This window comes from Oculina patagonica, chromosome 9 (assembly GCF_052425735.1).
Source record: "Oculina patagonica isolate OP01 chromosome 9, crgOcupat, whole genome shotgun sequence".
In the NCBI taxonomy this organism is placed as follows: Eukaryota; Metazoa; Cnidaria; class Anthozoa; order Scleractinia; family Oculinidae; genus Oculina; species Oculina patagonica.
In genome coordinates, this window is record NC_135766.1 from 25,050,109 (window position 1) to 25,066,203 (window position 16,095).

A 16,095-nucleotide genomic window follows, 5' to 3' on the forward strand; every position below is an offset into this window, starting at 1 on the left:
CAGGAGTCGACTGTACCAAATTCTATACTGCCTCGTGCAAAATTCGTTAAGCAGGTCTCGCGTTTAATTTGAATCTTTCAGTACTATTATAATAAATATTTCAACGGGTCGAATGGATGTCGGGCTGTCATAAATAATGGCAGTTAAGAAAACGAATTTTAAATAGTAAGTAAATGCACCCTTGGAATCATAAGAAAGTGTTTAGAATCATAAGAAATGCATGTATTGCTGTTTAAAAAGAGAAATACATGCCCACCTTCATACATGCAAGTGGCGTAAAAAGGCGAGCCAGCGAGAAACTTCTCGTGCGCGAGACCCAACAGCGAGCCTGCACGCAGGATAGAAAGGGCTGGATTAATACAAAACTATAAACATGCTTCCCTCAAAATGAAGCTTTTCAATTCTTTTTTTGTGAAATTGGTGTTTGACCACACAGCGAGGTCTATGTGGCCTTGGGGAGTTGCGCGGGCTCCCTTTCCCAAAAAACGGTTAGTAGCCGATCTTTAAGGTTGGTGAGAGAAGCCCATGTATAACAGCAAGCATTATACAAAGACGTTTACATTTGCAATAAGTAGAAGACGTAACACGCAAACGCAGTGCTTTAGAAACAGAAACGATCCTCAGTTAAACATAACGGAGGATTGATTCTTCAACTGTAAGAATATGTTGTTTTATCGTAAACCTCCTCTGAATCAGCGAAATGACTATTTCAGTTCTTCCACTTTATCAAATTCGTCTCTCTTTTTCCTATTGTAGCGCTCTAGTGGAGCGTTCACTCTCGAATAGCCTGCCATATGAGTTTATTACTATCGAAAATGTGGCGCCATTCTGCCTGATGACCTGCGTTCCTTTTGGTTTGACAAACAAAGCCAAGTGACCAAGATCGTTAAAGGTTTGGCGCCAAAATAAACTTTCACTCGCTGTCTTAAGGTTATTCCACTGAAATATAACCTGCACTGAGATTTTTTGTCAAACTTTGCTTGTTGATTTTTTATGATATAGGAACTTAAATTTTGAAATAAAAATGGGGTACCCATGCTCGTTTAGGCGCAACAGCACCTTGTTTATATCCAATAAATCCTTATAATATCACCATGATTATAGTCACGATTGCTTGCTAAACTCACGTTTCCGACCATTATTTCTTATTCTACACTGAGAATTGGTCCATATTTATTCTACAGAAAGAAAGTTACTATTCAATTCAAAACAAAAGAAAAAATGATAGGTCACCGTACTCATTTTCGAGAAAATGACGATTTATGTCTCTGGCGAGGTCCAGTCGTAAAGAAATAACCGCCATTTTTGATGCACGCGCGCTATACTAACTACGCTTGATCGATCATGCGCAGTAGGGATGCTCAGTGCAATACTGGGGAATGACCTTAATAGCATTTAAAGCCCTATATATATATTTTTTTTTCAACAGAAAGAAAGGAATCCTATGACCGTCATGTATTTGGCATTCTTCGTCTTCGTTGCTTTTATTCCATCGCAGCTTGCAGCAGGTAGGTGACTGATGCTTAAAAAGTGATCAGTTTTTATTATTGTAATACTATTTTTTTTAAAAAAAAAAAATCACGTAACCGTTGCCAGCCAAGGAAACATGGAGCCCACTGGGAGGCCCCGTATACTTTGGGGTGCCTTAGCATTTTTTTCCCACGAAAATGACATTCAGGGAAGGTAATTAGGCGGAGCGTTAATTTCCATTATTTTGGCCGCAATTTCTTGATACAGTCCAGACGTTCTTGACTGTTAGGAAAAGCATCATTTCATCAGGGTGGAAATCTATCGGTATCACTGAAACTGTGAAGAAAGCTCGAGGTGGTCAGATTCCTTCCCTTAACCCTTACGTTTAGGGTTTTACGCTTACTGTTGGAATAAACTTGTTCCTGTTGACACAACAAGTTTTTTCTCTTTGTATTCGTGGCGTTAATTTCCTTCATTTTGAAATGTAAAGGTAGCGCGCTCAAAAACCTTCTTAAATTTACATATTTGCGCCCGCTTCGCGCTGGCTTTACATTGCAGTAAAGTTACGTTTTCGTGCTGTAAAATTTGCATCCTAAGCGTCGACCAATAGTTATCGATTACAAAATCACCAACAAAAATTGCAATAGATGTAGCTGATTGTTAAATGGGGTAAGAAGTTAGAGCGCAAGAAGGCAAAATCCGAGTTACTCTTTGTCTCTGTTTCAAAACGAGTCTAAGTGCGAAACCATTCAAATGAAAATGAGTTTTATTTGCATTAAAATGGACCTGTAGATGAAACTCATTTTCATATGAATGGTTTCGCACGTAGAATCGTTTTGAAGCAGAGGCAAAGGGTAACTCGGAAATGGCCTATTATTTTCAGTAACCAACGGTGAAATCAACTTTTCAGTATTTTTATATGGATAATTGTTTCCCTTCAGAACCAGCGGATGATTGCTTCAAGAATCCTGCAGGAGTATCTGACCAAGCCAAAGTTTCTGATGATCACATGACAGCCTCCTCTCAATATGGCAATGGTTACCAGCCCGCTTACGGTCGACTTAACGGAGACAGAGGCAATGGCTGGTGTGCTAAAGAAGCTAACAGGAAGGATGACTGGCTGCAGGTTGATCTTGGGACAGTTTCTGAAGTGTGCGCTGTTGCTTCCCAGGGAGACAGAAATGGCAATGAATGGGTCACAGACTTCAAGCTGTCCTACTCAACGGCTTATATCGTCTGGTCGACCTATAAGGATGCAAACGGCGTGGAAGTGGTAAGAGGTTGCACCGCTTAGCTTTAATGCTGTTTCATTGTTATCACGAGATTAATTTTAAATAAATGTAAAATTAGAGTGGTGGGATGATTATATTATGCCAAATATCGATGACCACAAAAGAGGGTCTGAATGGGGGTACCTCGATAACACTAAACACTTAAATGTTTGGCTCTGTAACATGAAACAGTTAAATTTTAGGCATTTTAACACTAACAGTAAAAAATTCACTTTAAAATAAATTTTATTCAGAAAGAAACAAAAACACCTCTAAAAAGACCAATATTATTTTGTTTAGTATATGAAGAAGTTTTCAGCCATTTTCCGACGATTTCCAGTCATTTCGGAAGATTTCCGAAGACTACCGAAGATGTCCGAAGACTACCGAAGATTTTAGAGGAGAAATCCGAAAATTTTCTCTAAGTTCATGAGTGATTTTATCCGATTTTTGAAGAGCAGATAAGAATTTACAATGCTGAAATGTTTCACGTAAAACTTCAAAACTCTTAACAGTATTTTCTCCGGAAACAGTAAACATTACAATTTGGCCAATGTAACAGCAAACACTAAAAATTATGGGCAAATACTGACTAAACACTAAACCCATTCATACCCTCACAAAACGTTTATTAATGCAAACAACACGGCGTGTTTTATATATGCTCTGTTTTTTATTGAAAGGAATTCCACAGGCAAGGTGACAGCAACACTGTGGACCAACACAAGTTACCAGACTCAGTGTATGCAAGATACGTTCGCTTTCATCCAACCAATCAACACAATTGGAACTGTCTCAGGGTGGAGGCATATATCGGTACGCGTGAGTTCTTAGTTTTTCTATCAATTAGACTAAAAGGAAGTAAAGGAAACGTAGGTCTGGGTTTAAATCCTGGTTGTAATTAAGTCCTGGGCTTATACAGCTTCGTAAAGGGGTTTGGGTGGGCTTATAATAAAACTGAGGGGCTTTTATCGTTTAGCATTTTACTTCTTTTCGATAAATATTAGGATTTATTATTATTATTATTATTATTATTATTATTATTATGTTCTATTATAATAATAAAAACAGTGTCTTTAAAAATGTAGAAAAATAGTAAAAGCGACTTCGAGAGCAATAATAAAAGAAGAACTATATATTAAAAAAAAAAAATATTCGATCTAAATTGCAGTACGAGAATTCTCTACTTGAAAGTCCATATCATAAATGTCAATGTTCCTGTTTCTCTTTACAGTTCTTGATCCCCTTAGGCAGATTAAGGCGGATCGGAGGATCGCAAATGAGACTTTTGATCTGATCCAAGACACCGTTGTTGCGTAATCCTCCCCTTTCTTTGCGGCGATTAATTCTGCAAGCCTACTGTGATTATGTAAATAATATGTTTATATATAAAGTTCTTATTCGAATAGTCAAATCATTGTAATTCTTTTAGAAATTGGTTAATAAAGTGTTTATTATTTATTAATTATGTTCTATTATTATTATTATTATTATTATTATTATTATTATTATTATTATTATTATTATTATTATTATTATTATAATTTTAAAGTCATAAACAGATGTATAAATGGGTACCGGCGACATAATGCTAGGGGGTACCCTGCGAAGGACTAGCATCCCACTGTCCCATTCAGGGGGGAGTAGAAATATTCCCAGCCGCTTATTGCTATCGAAACCGGGGATAAGCTCCGGCAGTATGGGCCACTTGGTTCGAGGCTTCCCATAAACAGAAAACGGACATTTTCTCTTAAAAGGGTATCTGGTTTTAGTTGTTTTTGTCTGTCACTTGATCAATCTCCCGATTTTTTACCTCCATTTCCGGATTTCTGGTTCTTTGACCGGGAAAATAATTTTTAAATAATTATTTACATATGCTAGAAATATGCATGGATACAACACAAGATATACAGCCAAACAGAATTTTTATAAGTATAGAGAAAACACTAATGTAGGAAAGCAATCCGTCACTTTCATGGCAACTGATATTTGGAAAGTCCTTCCATCTTCTTTGAAAGACTTAAGTGTGTTAACATTTCCCAAGCAAATAAAACGTTACCTCCTGTCAGAACAAAAACTAAATTGATTTTCCATTAAACTAAGTTTGTAAATTCGTAAGTCCTCTTCCCTAATGTTTCTTATACATTAATCACCTGCTTTTTATACTTTTTATAACATTAATTGTATGGGGAGCTAACTTGAAAACCTACCGGTCCATTTAGCTCCCCTGCTCAATACTTAATTAACTACAAATTCCTGTAATACCTTATTTCTATTTTATTAAGAATACGAACAAAACTGTAAACTTAAAATTACTATTATTATTTGAGGTTGAGAGGTCTGAACCTTATCTCATCGTGCTTTCACTGTCTTTGTAGTCCCACCTGTTCACTGCTGGTCTTGTGGCCCTACTACGAGTCAAGAAGATTGCGATAAGGAGATTCGTTACGAAGAGTGTAGCCCAGGTGATATGTGCTTCGCAATAAACGGACTCAACGAACAGCATTTTGAGCGAAACTGCAAAGAAGGCCTTGGGTGGCAAAAGCACATATGTGAACAAGGTCTGAACAACGGCCTGCTATGTGAAGTTGGCACTTGCCCCGGTGACTGCATTGCAAACGTCGGAAATGAGGGTAAGGAAATAAAAGATATATACACTCTTTTTATTTTATAAGAATCTAGTTTATAAGATTATCAAGGCTGAAACTTTCGAATTTTTAAGAACATTTTAAGAATAAACCCGAGGCTGAGATTTTGAAAAGAATATATATAGTTTTTAGTTGAAACAAAATCAGGTATTTTCATTTCCGTCATTTTATCTTTGCGAGGAATGCTTTGTTTAAAGCTAAAACGGCCAGGCTGCAACGAAAAGCAATGGTACATGTGAACAATGTAACACGATACAGATCTGGACACCAAACACCTGTAATTGATTACCCAATACTTGCTAAAACGGAAATGTCAAACGGTATTTTCTAAGAATGTTCATAAGAATATTTATTCTCAGCCTAAAATCGGCAGCAAAATAAGAATATTCAGCCTGGGTCGGAAAAACTGTATTCTTATAAAAAAAAAAAGATATAGTACAAATTTGGAGCTAACGATAATAACGCTCACTAATTTACTTACTAGTTAACTAACCTACCTACTCCGAGGGGGTACTTCCATATATGGGCTATACACGTATGTGCCGCTCAACAGGGTATGTTTTTTTGCCTCCTTGACTCTGGAACAGTGTACAGAAATCAACCTTTTTCTCTGGTCAACAGGGTCATTTTTTTCCAGAATCCTGATTAAGCACGATCAACTGTTTAATGCTTCAGTGCTTCCGTGTTTGCTCGCTTGCTTCGCTTATTTACTTGCTTGTTTACTTGCTTGCTTTCCCGACTTGCTTGCTTGTGTGCTTCTTTATTTATTTCCGTCCCCATGCTTGCTTACCTACTCAGCGGATGAGCTAGGCCTTAGTCTACTCGCTAGTCACTTATATTTTAATGTACCTGAAACCAAACTAATTAGCAGGCTTGCACTACGGCATAAGGACAAAGTACAGTATTTTTTTGACATGCAATATTATAACTAGCAGAGCTAGAAGCTAGTTTTCTTCAGAACCAGTACTATGTACTAAAATTGTAACCTTTTTGATCCTCTCTCTGAACAGGGGTTCCATTTAAATGTCCTATTTGTGTTGGCTCGTCTGAAGAAGAATGCAATTACCAAGTAAAACTCACGGTCTGTGATGAAGGGGAGAACGTGTGCATGAAATTTAAGAAAAACAAAACTGGCGTAGTGGTGCGACATTGTGCAACGCAGGACGCATTTCAGCAAATTAAAGACACGTGTGCTGATGGATCATGTGACGTGTCCATGTGTAGCGAGTCTTACTGTGTGCCTTAGACTGTCCCAGAGACATCCCCCGGCTCCCAGGGGGGTACTCGGGACTTCAAGTGACGGGGATGATCGAAGGACGTTTGGGGGTTTAAATTTTCGATAACGGGATTTTTTTTTTTTGGGTAGGAAAATTTGGCAAGTATTTTTTGATTTAAGTAGGGATGTTTTGGGTATTAAAAATAATATGAAGATGCATGGTAGTGCCTTGGCTGCATAGTTTTGTGAATAAAGTACAAACAAACATGTTTTGCTGTTGATTTTTGAGGGGTTACTTTTTGATCTAGGGATTTTTTGGGGGTTATGTTGGAAGCCCTAGGGATTTTTTGGTTCTTTATTTTTGCCCCCAATTGATCATCCCCGTCACTTGAAATCCCGAGTACCCGCCCCGGCTGCTGAAACTGTAGTTTATGTAGGAATCATGGCGGGAGCCTTCTCCTGCCCTAATAAGCACTCGTGGGTAAAGGAGTGCAAATTAGCATAGAGCACAAACTCTACACTTTAAACAATGTGTTGAAGGTAGCAATAAAGCTAGTTGTTGGTATCCTTAACTGGCCTGTTGTTGATTTAGAAGATTTTCTGTATGTATGCATGCATATCTCGGTCTAAAGCCTGTCGTGCAGAAATGAACATGAATTTTCTGGGCTGCTTATTTCTCACGTGCGAGCGGCAAAACGTACCGCTACGTGGCGAGGGATGTTGCACTCAGATGGACGTTGCTGGCTAGGGCATATACATAATTGATTCACCAGACGAAAATTTTTCACAACCTTTGGCGTTATATATTCCACTAATACTCCGGTAACACCCCCACCTCCTCCCCACCACTAACAAAAATGTCCCCTTCCCCCATCTGAAAAAAAAGTATCAGACGCAACTTCACGTACGAACATTGAGCAACTAATGGTTAGAATGCTGGCTCAGGATCGATTCTTCTTAAGTAAAGAAGAAACTGTAGTTTTTCTACTGATATCCTTGCCTCAACAAAAGCCTTAAAATCCTCTTTTTGAATTGAGTGCGTGTTGGAGTAACGTACGCATGCTGTATCATTCATCTATGGCCGATGCCGCATGTTGCTTTCAAATCTATTAAAAACTTATCGGGATTGAATGCGGACGGTCTAATGATTAAAAACAATACAGAGGGTGCTAATGGGGTTAACAGTTAACTGACAATTGGCCAAAAAATAGTAGTTAACTGATTTTTGGCCAAAAATTTAGAAGTTAAGTGACATTCTATTAATTATACTGAATACGATTGTTGTTGTTAATAAAGCAACAAAGTTTTTTTCCTAACAGCAAAGCTATTTCGTGACATTTACCTGTCCCGCTGCATGACCAGGTGACATTTACCTCAAGTTACCTATGTTTTACCCTGTTTACCAACATTTATCCTAAGTTACCCATGTTTTACCCTGTTTACCAGCATTTATCCTAAGTTACCCATGTTTTACCTTGTTTACTCACATTTACCCCAAGTTACCCACGACATTTACCCCAAGTTACCCATGTTTTACCCTGTTTACCAACATTTACCCCCAAGTTACCCATGTTTTACCCTGTTTACCAACATTTATCCTAAGTTACCCATGTTTGACCTTGTTTACCCAAACTGTTTACTGACAATTGGCCAAACAAATAGTAGTTAACTGACAATTGGCCTAAAAATCAGTAGTTAACTGACAATTGGGTACCCCCATTAGCACCCTCAATACAAAATAAACGAGATCCGGATTTGTGTAAACGGGGCCTTGGTTAAACTCAGTAGATCTTGAATACCAACAATTGAAGAGCGCTGGCATAATTTTCATTTTTTATTCATCATAATATTCAACGACGAAGGCAAAATGTTTAACACAGAGTGGAGGAAACAAAGGTTTTAAATTTGCAAATTTAAAACCGTCAAATTCCATCGTCGTGTAGTTGCTGGATCCCCATTTATTCAAGCTGTGAAAAAAAATAAATATATCAATAAAATTCGCAGTCAACTATTGTGCTATTTTAATTAACGTTGTCAAATCAAAGCCAAAAGCTTAGAGACAAGAACGAATGGTGGTCTGGGTATTCACTGAAATTTGCATATTGGCCTCGAAAATGTACAAGTTTGTATTTTTGTACGTGAAGAATTCATAAATTTGTTTTCCTCTCAAGAAGCCTCTTTGCAGAATTACTTTGTAACCGTGGTAGGCACTTTTAATTATTTTGTAGCGGGGGAAGTTTAGCACGGAAAGAAAGAAATTTGTTTCAGTAGAGTGAATTCGTGTAACCCGTTTTTTATATGCAAATGCGCCGTGTAATATTTAAATGAGCTGTACAGGAAAACAGAAAATTGCGGACAAATCGTAATTATTTGCATGTGAAAGTCAGGTTAAAATTCAAACATTTACCAATATGTAAAAACCAAAACAGATAACGGGGCTTAAAATTTATCATGCCTTGAATTGTCTTGCGATTTTAGACAAACATTTTATATTCAACATCCCGTAAAGAAAAACAAACTAATTTTCGATTTAGGTTGAACATGTTCTCGAAGTGCTTAAAGAAAGACACGTCCTGTTTATACTTATTTTCTGTATAACTATTAAAGTGATTTCTTTGAGGTTTTCTGACCACTCGTGAATTGTTTTATTGTACACAAACATTAGAATATTATACGACTCATTAACATATAAAAAACGGGTTACACGAATTCACTCTAGTGAGTCAGGTTATATGTCATCGTTGTATTTTTAACCACAGTGATACAATTTCTCATAATACCTGAGGCGGGAAACTCAGCTTTGCAACCACTTGTCTCGCACATTGCCATGTTGCACTCTCTGTTAGGTTTACAGTCGTGTAGGAAGTTCTTCTGATTGTAGAATGTTTTGTCCATGCAGAATCTCATTACTTCTCTTTCCTTGTATTCCGCCGGATTGGCAGATTTAACGGCCAGTGCACACACAGGTTCAGCTTCATAGCAAGGCTTGTTCTGACTGTTCGCTTCACAGTCACTGTCAGCATTTTCTCCCCAAGCAAAACAAATTTGGCAAAAAATTGGTGTCCCTATGTAAGCATCAGAAAATAAAGGACATTTGACGAAAGAGAAATAAACGATTTTATGTACTAGCTTGTAAGACTCTTAGCGCAAACATCTCCCAGCTTCAGGTCGGGGATTAATTCCTGTCATCCGGGTATATTACATCATGCATGGCTTCTAACATAAAAGTGAGGCAACCTAATTCTATCCTTTTGCAATCATATACTCAACATGGCGTAGCCATGCCCCGTCTTCGATTTTACTAAGCACTAGGCGAGTTCTCCCCCATCTTTGCTGGAATAACGCCTTTTATGTTTGTGCCAAAAGTTCTGACTAGTTGCAGGCTACTGATTAGTTTTAAAAAGAAGACGACACTTTTCAGTTAAGAAGTAAACAAGTTTCAGCAGTATCAACTGTCATCGCCAGTACAGTGTGTGTGAAGTTTGAATATTTAAGTTAATATACAAGTTTAAAACAAAGGGCTGTCCCAAAGATAATGATTAAATTTACCCTGCGAGTCATATTATGAAATGTTCTCAAAAATGCACAAGCCTTGTCCTTAGGCGAGTACAATTTAAATAGTGTAATTCCTTTAATTGCTCTAACTTTCACACAATTATTTTTTGTATGACTGAGAACTAATTAAAAGCGCGCGCTGCAAAATTTTTAAAAAAAATTAAAAGTAAAAAATTGTCTGCCTCCAGCCAACTACAATAATGAAGCAGTTTTCTCAATGTAGGCCACAATCTGAGTTACGACTGGGCGTGGCGGTGGAAGAGGGCAAAAAATAGAACGCCTTATAAAAGCAAAGCGTAATTATTGCAATAGGGCGGGTGAGGAAGGAAGCGTGACATCTAGTCTGCTAGGTAGGCTAACTGTCCTGTGTGATCGTTGTGTTTTACCTGAAGTGAGGAATTCAGCTTTACAACCAGATGTGTCGCACATCACCAGGTCGGCCATCCCCCTAAACTCAGTTTGAGCAGTAAATTTTTCACTGTTGTAACGTTGCCTGTTCAAGCAAACTCTATCTATTGATTTCATTTGGTAATAGGGGTTGGAGTAGTTCACCAGTACACAGACCGGATCCTGTTCCAGGCAAGGCTTGTACTCAATGTTAGCTTCACATTCACTGTATGCGTTGTCTCCCTGAGCATGACAAACTGGACACATAAACGGCGCTGTTATTATAAGAAAAAAATAACACGTTACGATAGAACCTATAATACGTATAATGTAGGCCACAATCTGAGTTACGACTGGGCGTGGCGGTAGAAGAGGGCAAAAAATAGAACGCCTTATAAAAGCAAAGCGTAATTATTGCAATAGGGCGGGTGGGGAAGGAAGCGAGACATCTAGTCTGCTAGGTAGGCTAACTGTCCTGTGTGATCGTTGTGTTTTACCTGAAGTGAGGAATTCAGCTTTACAACCAGATGTATCGCACATCACCAGGTCGGCCATCCCCCTAAACTTAGTTTGAGCAGTAAATTTGTCACTGTTGTAACGTTGCCTGTTCAAGCAAACTCTATCTATTGATTTCATTTGGTAATAGGGGTTGGAGTGTTTCACCAGTACACAGACCGGATCCTGTTCCAGGCAAGGCTTGTACTCAATGTTAGCTTCACATTCACTGTATGCGTTGTCTCCCTGAGCATGACAAACTGGACACATAAACGGCGCTGTTATTATAAGAAAAAAATAACACGTTACGATAGAACCTATAATACACTTTATTATACATAATTTCAGATGACAAATAACAAATAACACATTGTACACGAATCTACCATAAAGAAATTCGAGGCTGGGCGCTTATTAACTTTGTCTATCTTCAGGGAGGGCGCTTATTCGAGGTTGGGTGCTGAATAAAATAAATACCGTATGTGACTGTTATGTGTTTTGAAAGCATTTCTATGCGTTTTTGTTAATGTTCCCAGTGAACAATTTTAGCATTTGGTGAGCTTTCACTATGTAACAGCTTAGGGCTCAGCTTGGACCAGTTTAAGATGATGTAAACTGGATTATTTTCCCTTTTACCTTCTTCACTCTGGACAGGGTCAAAAGCAGTACAGGCAGCAGCGAACATCAAAATCTCCAAATACATCATCTTCTTGTCAAAGCACCTGGAGTTTAATATTAAAGAATAAGATTAACTTGATTTCGTCAATAAGGAAATCCTTACTTGAACTTGCTTCCTTCCAGGAAGGGAATGCAAAGAAATGTGACACGTGCCGCGGTTGGGTGACGGGTACTGCCGCGTGCGGTGTACGGCACTCTCCAGGGAATTTAAAGTGGGGCAGGGTTGTTTAAAAAAGAATAATGCTTTTTCCTCGTCTGGCTCTAGCATTGAAAGTCCATAAAAAGCAAAGCAGAACGAAATGTCGCTGTACGATCGCGAAATTAGGTGAACAATGTAGGTTCACAAGAAGTTATATGATTTGGTGCTGAATACCGTATGCTTCCTCGCAGCTTAGTAGCGTTCTCCTCTTTTACGAAAATGAACCATGAGATTTAACAGTAAAATATGCTGAAATACACAACTTAAAATCGAGAAAAGTGTTGTGCTGTAAAAACTCCCGCGCGCCCTTTAGAGGGGTTGAACCCAGGCGCGCGAAGAGAGAGTCCAGGATGACTTGCGCGCCTGGGTTCAACCCCTATAAAGGGCGCGCGTAAGAGAGAGTTCGGGGACTGGACTACAATAGCGCATGACGTATTGCAATAATGGTCAATAATGAAGGACTGGCTTGGGTTTGTTTACCTTATCGGCAAATTTTGTCGCTCAAAATGTCTAGAAGTTTCTATCCACGATGTGAATTACAACAAACTTAAGATCGGCCAGAATAGTGTTATCAGCAGCCATTGTTGTTCTTCCCTTAATAATACTAATAAATAATAACTAATAAATTTTGAGCTGGTCAAAATGATCTTAAAAATTCGCTTGCTTAGTAAAAACTCGACGACGATTACGAAGAAGGGATGGGATGTCCAAACAGATACGCGTTTGTTGCAGTCAAGCAAGGCACACGGACAAGGAGAAAGGGTCAAGCATCAGACAACACAATGCAGAATAATCCTATCGCCTCGTTTGTATGCCAAACCGCTGAGAATTGCGATATCGTATTAACAGCTATAGCATTAGCCAGTTGTAACTAAGAAAATTAACAAAGAATGGGGGACCTTGCGTTTCACAGCCCAGCATTCTGCAGCCCTGCATGGGTGAGGACAAGTCTCACGAGCCCTTGCAAGTTTTCTGTCCGTGAGCAAAAAGTTTTTTTTCGGGAGAGTGAGGCAGTGCTGTTTAGAAAGAATGACGGTTTTTCCTCCTTTGGCTGTAGAAATTCCATAGACGCATGGCTTACTTGAAAACATTGAAAGTCCGCGAAAAGCTTGGAATCCCTTGTGAAAAGTGTAATTTTAGTTACACTGTTCACAATTACTTAAAACATTTACGTAAAAGTAACTGTTTTATTTCAAAGGAGAGCCAACTGTAGTTGTAAATATTAGGTGAAAAAATTGTTTTCCCAAATTTTCAAAATCTCAGTCCCGGTTCGATTGTTTTTTCTGTCTTTGCTTTCCATTCCCAGTGACCCAAATCCCATTTCCCATTGAAACTTTGCCCAAATCCCAGTTCCCATTTTACCCCCTCAGGTACCTCTGAATAATGTAGGCTTCTTCGCTGCTTAGTAGCGTTTTCGCTTTTACGAAGAATGGTGAACCATCAGAATATTGATTTCAAACTCAGAACGCGCTTCTTCGAGATTAGTTGGGCTCAGTACGATTCAGTATTTTGGAGTTTCGATTGCTGCCAGATAGAAGCTTCGGCGTAAAATTTCAAAAGAGGAATAGCAATCTTTTGAAAGGCATGACTTTCAAACTAAACGTATTTTATATTTTGAAATAAATGTTTAGATCCGTCTGTTGGCCTTCAGGTGGTGACAAACGAGGATACAATGTCGCGGACACAAATGTTTCCCTGTTTGCCCGCACAAGCAACATTTGTTGCGGACACAAAATTTGTATCCGAGACACAAAAAATGTTTCTGATTTTCCATAAACATTTTGTGTCCGCAACAAATGTTTCCCCGTTTGCGCGGCATGGACACAAAACGCTTGTTTTGTGTCCCGCTCGTTTGCCCATCCAAGAGACATCATAAACAATAATGTGTCCGCAACAATGTCTGCTCCTTTGCCACCACCTTTACACGAAGATATATAACGATCTGAACTAGAAAAATAAGGCCATATATCATTCGCCCTGAACATTACAAAAAACCGCCTGGAAACTTGTTGTGTCGTGTTGATAATGAAGAAACATAAGGCGTTAGCATTTGTGGAAAGAAGTTTCTCCTCCCTGCTCAATTTTCGTATTCGTTTAAGGGATCTCGTTGGTATATATTAATGATGATATAGAAACGCCCGATAAACGATAAACTGTGACAAACAGCTTCAGTTGGATTTTATACAAACTGCAAGCAATAACGGAATTGTGAAAATTATTAAATAACAGCCGCTTCCACTCGTTCAGATAATCTAGCCCAAAAAATGTAGAGAATTTATTTGGGGTTTTGATTTTCTGCGTGCAATTTACGGGTATTATGTTATCCTTTCTCAAAACGAACAAGAGTGTGATTCAGCAATGAAATATAAAACTTCTATACTTGCTTAGCATAGGTATACAGAAAAGTGGGCGAATTAATCACGTACAAGCAAGTTAACATGATTCCTAGGCGGTAGCTATCAAAAGATAACTTACTGTATTGAAGTCTTCCCAATCAGTTTTCTTGATTTATTGCACTCTTCAGCGAAGCCAAACCTTCGTTTCAAGTAAGGTTTCTGTGGAGAACCGAATGTGAACGGGGCTTGCTGTTCTTAAGAGGATCTAATAATGAATATGCAATGGACAGCTTAAAAGCTCATAATTTAACTTCCCAGACATACTGGCGTCAGTGTAACTTGGTAACAGCGCATGCCTAGTTGCATTTATCCAGCGGATGGGCTTCCGGAGCATTTAATTACCTCATGAAAATATGTCTGCACTGGAATATTCTCGTTCAGCTTTCTTGATTTAGTGCACTCTTCCGTGAAGCGAAACCTTCATTTTAAGCTAGGTTTCGGTGGAGAACCGAATGTGATCGGGGCTTGCTGTTTCTTAAAAGTGCAAAATTACGAATATGTAATGGCCAGCTTAAAAGCTCATGTTTTATTTTCCCAGACATACTGGCTAGTTGCATTTATCCAGGGTGGGTTAACATTTAATTACCTCATGAAAAAATGTCGTCGAGCTAAATATCTAGAAATTTTAACCATGTTTTTGGTAATGTTTGTAATCTAAAATGGCAGGGGTTGGTTATAAATTGGGAATTGCCTCTTTCTGTCACTAGATAAAAACTTATTCTTTCACAGTAGCGATTATTTTCCCTACTAATTGCTCATGTCAAACAAATGCAATTCTTTAGTAATGAATTGGGACGTACTTTTATAAGTAAAAAGGCACTCAACTGGCTTTCGCTGGAGCTTAAAAACTGCTAATTATCTGAAGATAGAAAAGATAAAATAGAATATGAAACCGACTGAGTTGAAAATCGAGAAATGTTTTCATGCAAATAATTGCCCTAAAAGTGCGATGTCATGACCACAGAAGCAATGCTTTCAATGCAGTCGTTTCTGGAAGGATAAGAGGATCATTTTCCAAAGACCACATACAGTAGACCCCCGGTAACTCGAACTCTGAAGGGCAAAGAAAAACAGTTCGAGTTAGCGGGGTTTAGAGTTATCGGGATCGATTGAATATTTATTTTGCCAAGTTTATAATTGATAGTTTACTTATTTTTCAGCGCTTCAGTATACACATGTATACAGTGCAGTGCAAATTGAAATTATCTCGTCAGAAACTCTAACGCGACCGCACATTCTTATGATAAGAGTGGGAAATGACTGTCAAAAACGTGATCTGTTCGTTGCTCTAATCAATGGCCAATGGGCAACCGTGGCGAGTTGCAAGAACCAGAATTCGAGTTTCGAGGTAAATTTTACCCAAATTCTGATCAAGGGAAACGAAATTTAGTTCGAGTTAGCTGTGTTTTCGAGTTATCCGAGTTCGAGTTAACCGAGTTTAAATGACGGAAAAGTAAGGTCAAATCCAAGGGAAATGGAAGTTAGTTCGAGTTAGCGGCGCGGGGTGTTCGAGTTACCCGAGGTCGAGTTACCGGGGTTCTACTGTATTTATAGCTTCAGCGACACGTTTATGATCATTGGTTCCGTGAACAACTGTTACAAAGGCCTATTCCGCTTCACAGTTTCCGCGCCTTATTTTCTACAACAGGTTTAATTTTCAATTACGTGTATGATTTTTTAAGCTAAACTGAGTAGGACATAACAGCCCATTTTCTGGAGGTGCGGTGGGTCAAAATTGTCATTTAGTTTAATCCAGTAGATCTGATACAAACATAACTGA

The 16,095-nt window shown here is 38.5% G+C and overlaps 2 protein-coding genes across 2 annotated transcripts in view; one reads left to right on the top strand and one right to left on the bottom strand.

The window, feature by feature from the left end:
* The window catches only part of LOC144665540 (lactadherin-like), a 32,028-nt gene extending 24,619 nt beyond the window's left edge, over nt 1-7,409 (top strand). The window contains exons 7-8 of the mRNA XM_078526780.1: nt 5,120-5,374; nt 6,400-7,409. Of these exons, the coding sequence (XP_078382906.1) occupies nt 5,120-5,374; nt 6,400-6,635 (491 nt within the window). The 3' untranslated portion in view covers nt 6,636-7,409. The remainder of the gene's footprint in view (nt 1-5,119; nt 5,375-6,399) is intronic.
* Nucleotides 7,410-8,425: 1,016 nt separating this feature from the next.
* Nucleotides 8,426-15,320, bottom strand: LOC144665548 (uncharacterized). The gene is made up of 6 exons (XM_078526790.1): nt 14,395-15,320; nt 11,679-11,764; nt 11,045-11,320; nt 10,547-10,822; nt 9,386-9,670; nt 8,426-8,572 (listed from the first exon to the last, which is right to left on the bottom strand). Exons 2-6 carry the CDS (start codon nt 11,746-11,748, stop codon nt 8,568-8,570), a joined length of 912 nt encoding a protein of 303 aa, XP_078382916.1. The 5' UTR covers nt 11,749-11,764; nt 14,395-15,320; the 3' UTR covers nt 8,426-8,567.
* Between the last annotated feature and the right edge of the window lie 775 nt (nt 15,321-16,095).

Bases quoted from the DNA above. Each gene is read 5' to 3' on its own strand.
- LOC144665548 (XM_078526790.1), bottom strand. From the start codon at position 11,748: ATGATGTATTTGGAGATTTTGATGTTCGCTGCTGCCTGTACTGCTTTT. The intron at 10,823-11,044 runs GTAAAACACAAC...TTATAATAACAG, and splicing joins AGCTGAATTCCTCACTTCAG to CGCCGTTTATGTGTCCAGTT. The intron at 9,671-10,546 runs GTAAAACACAAC...ATGCTTACATAG, and splicing joins AGCTGAATTCCTCACTTCAG to GGACACCAATTTTTTGCCAA.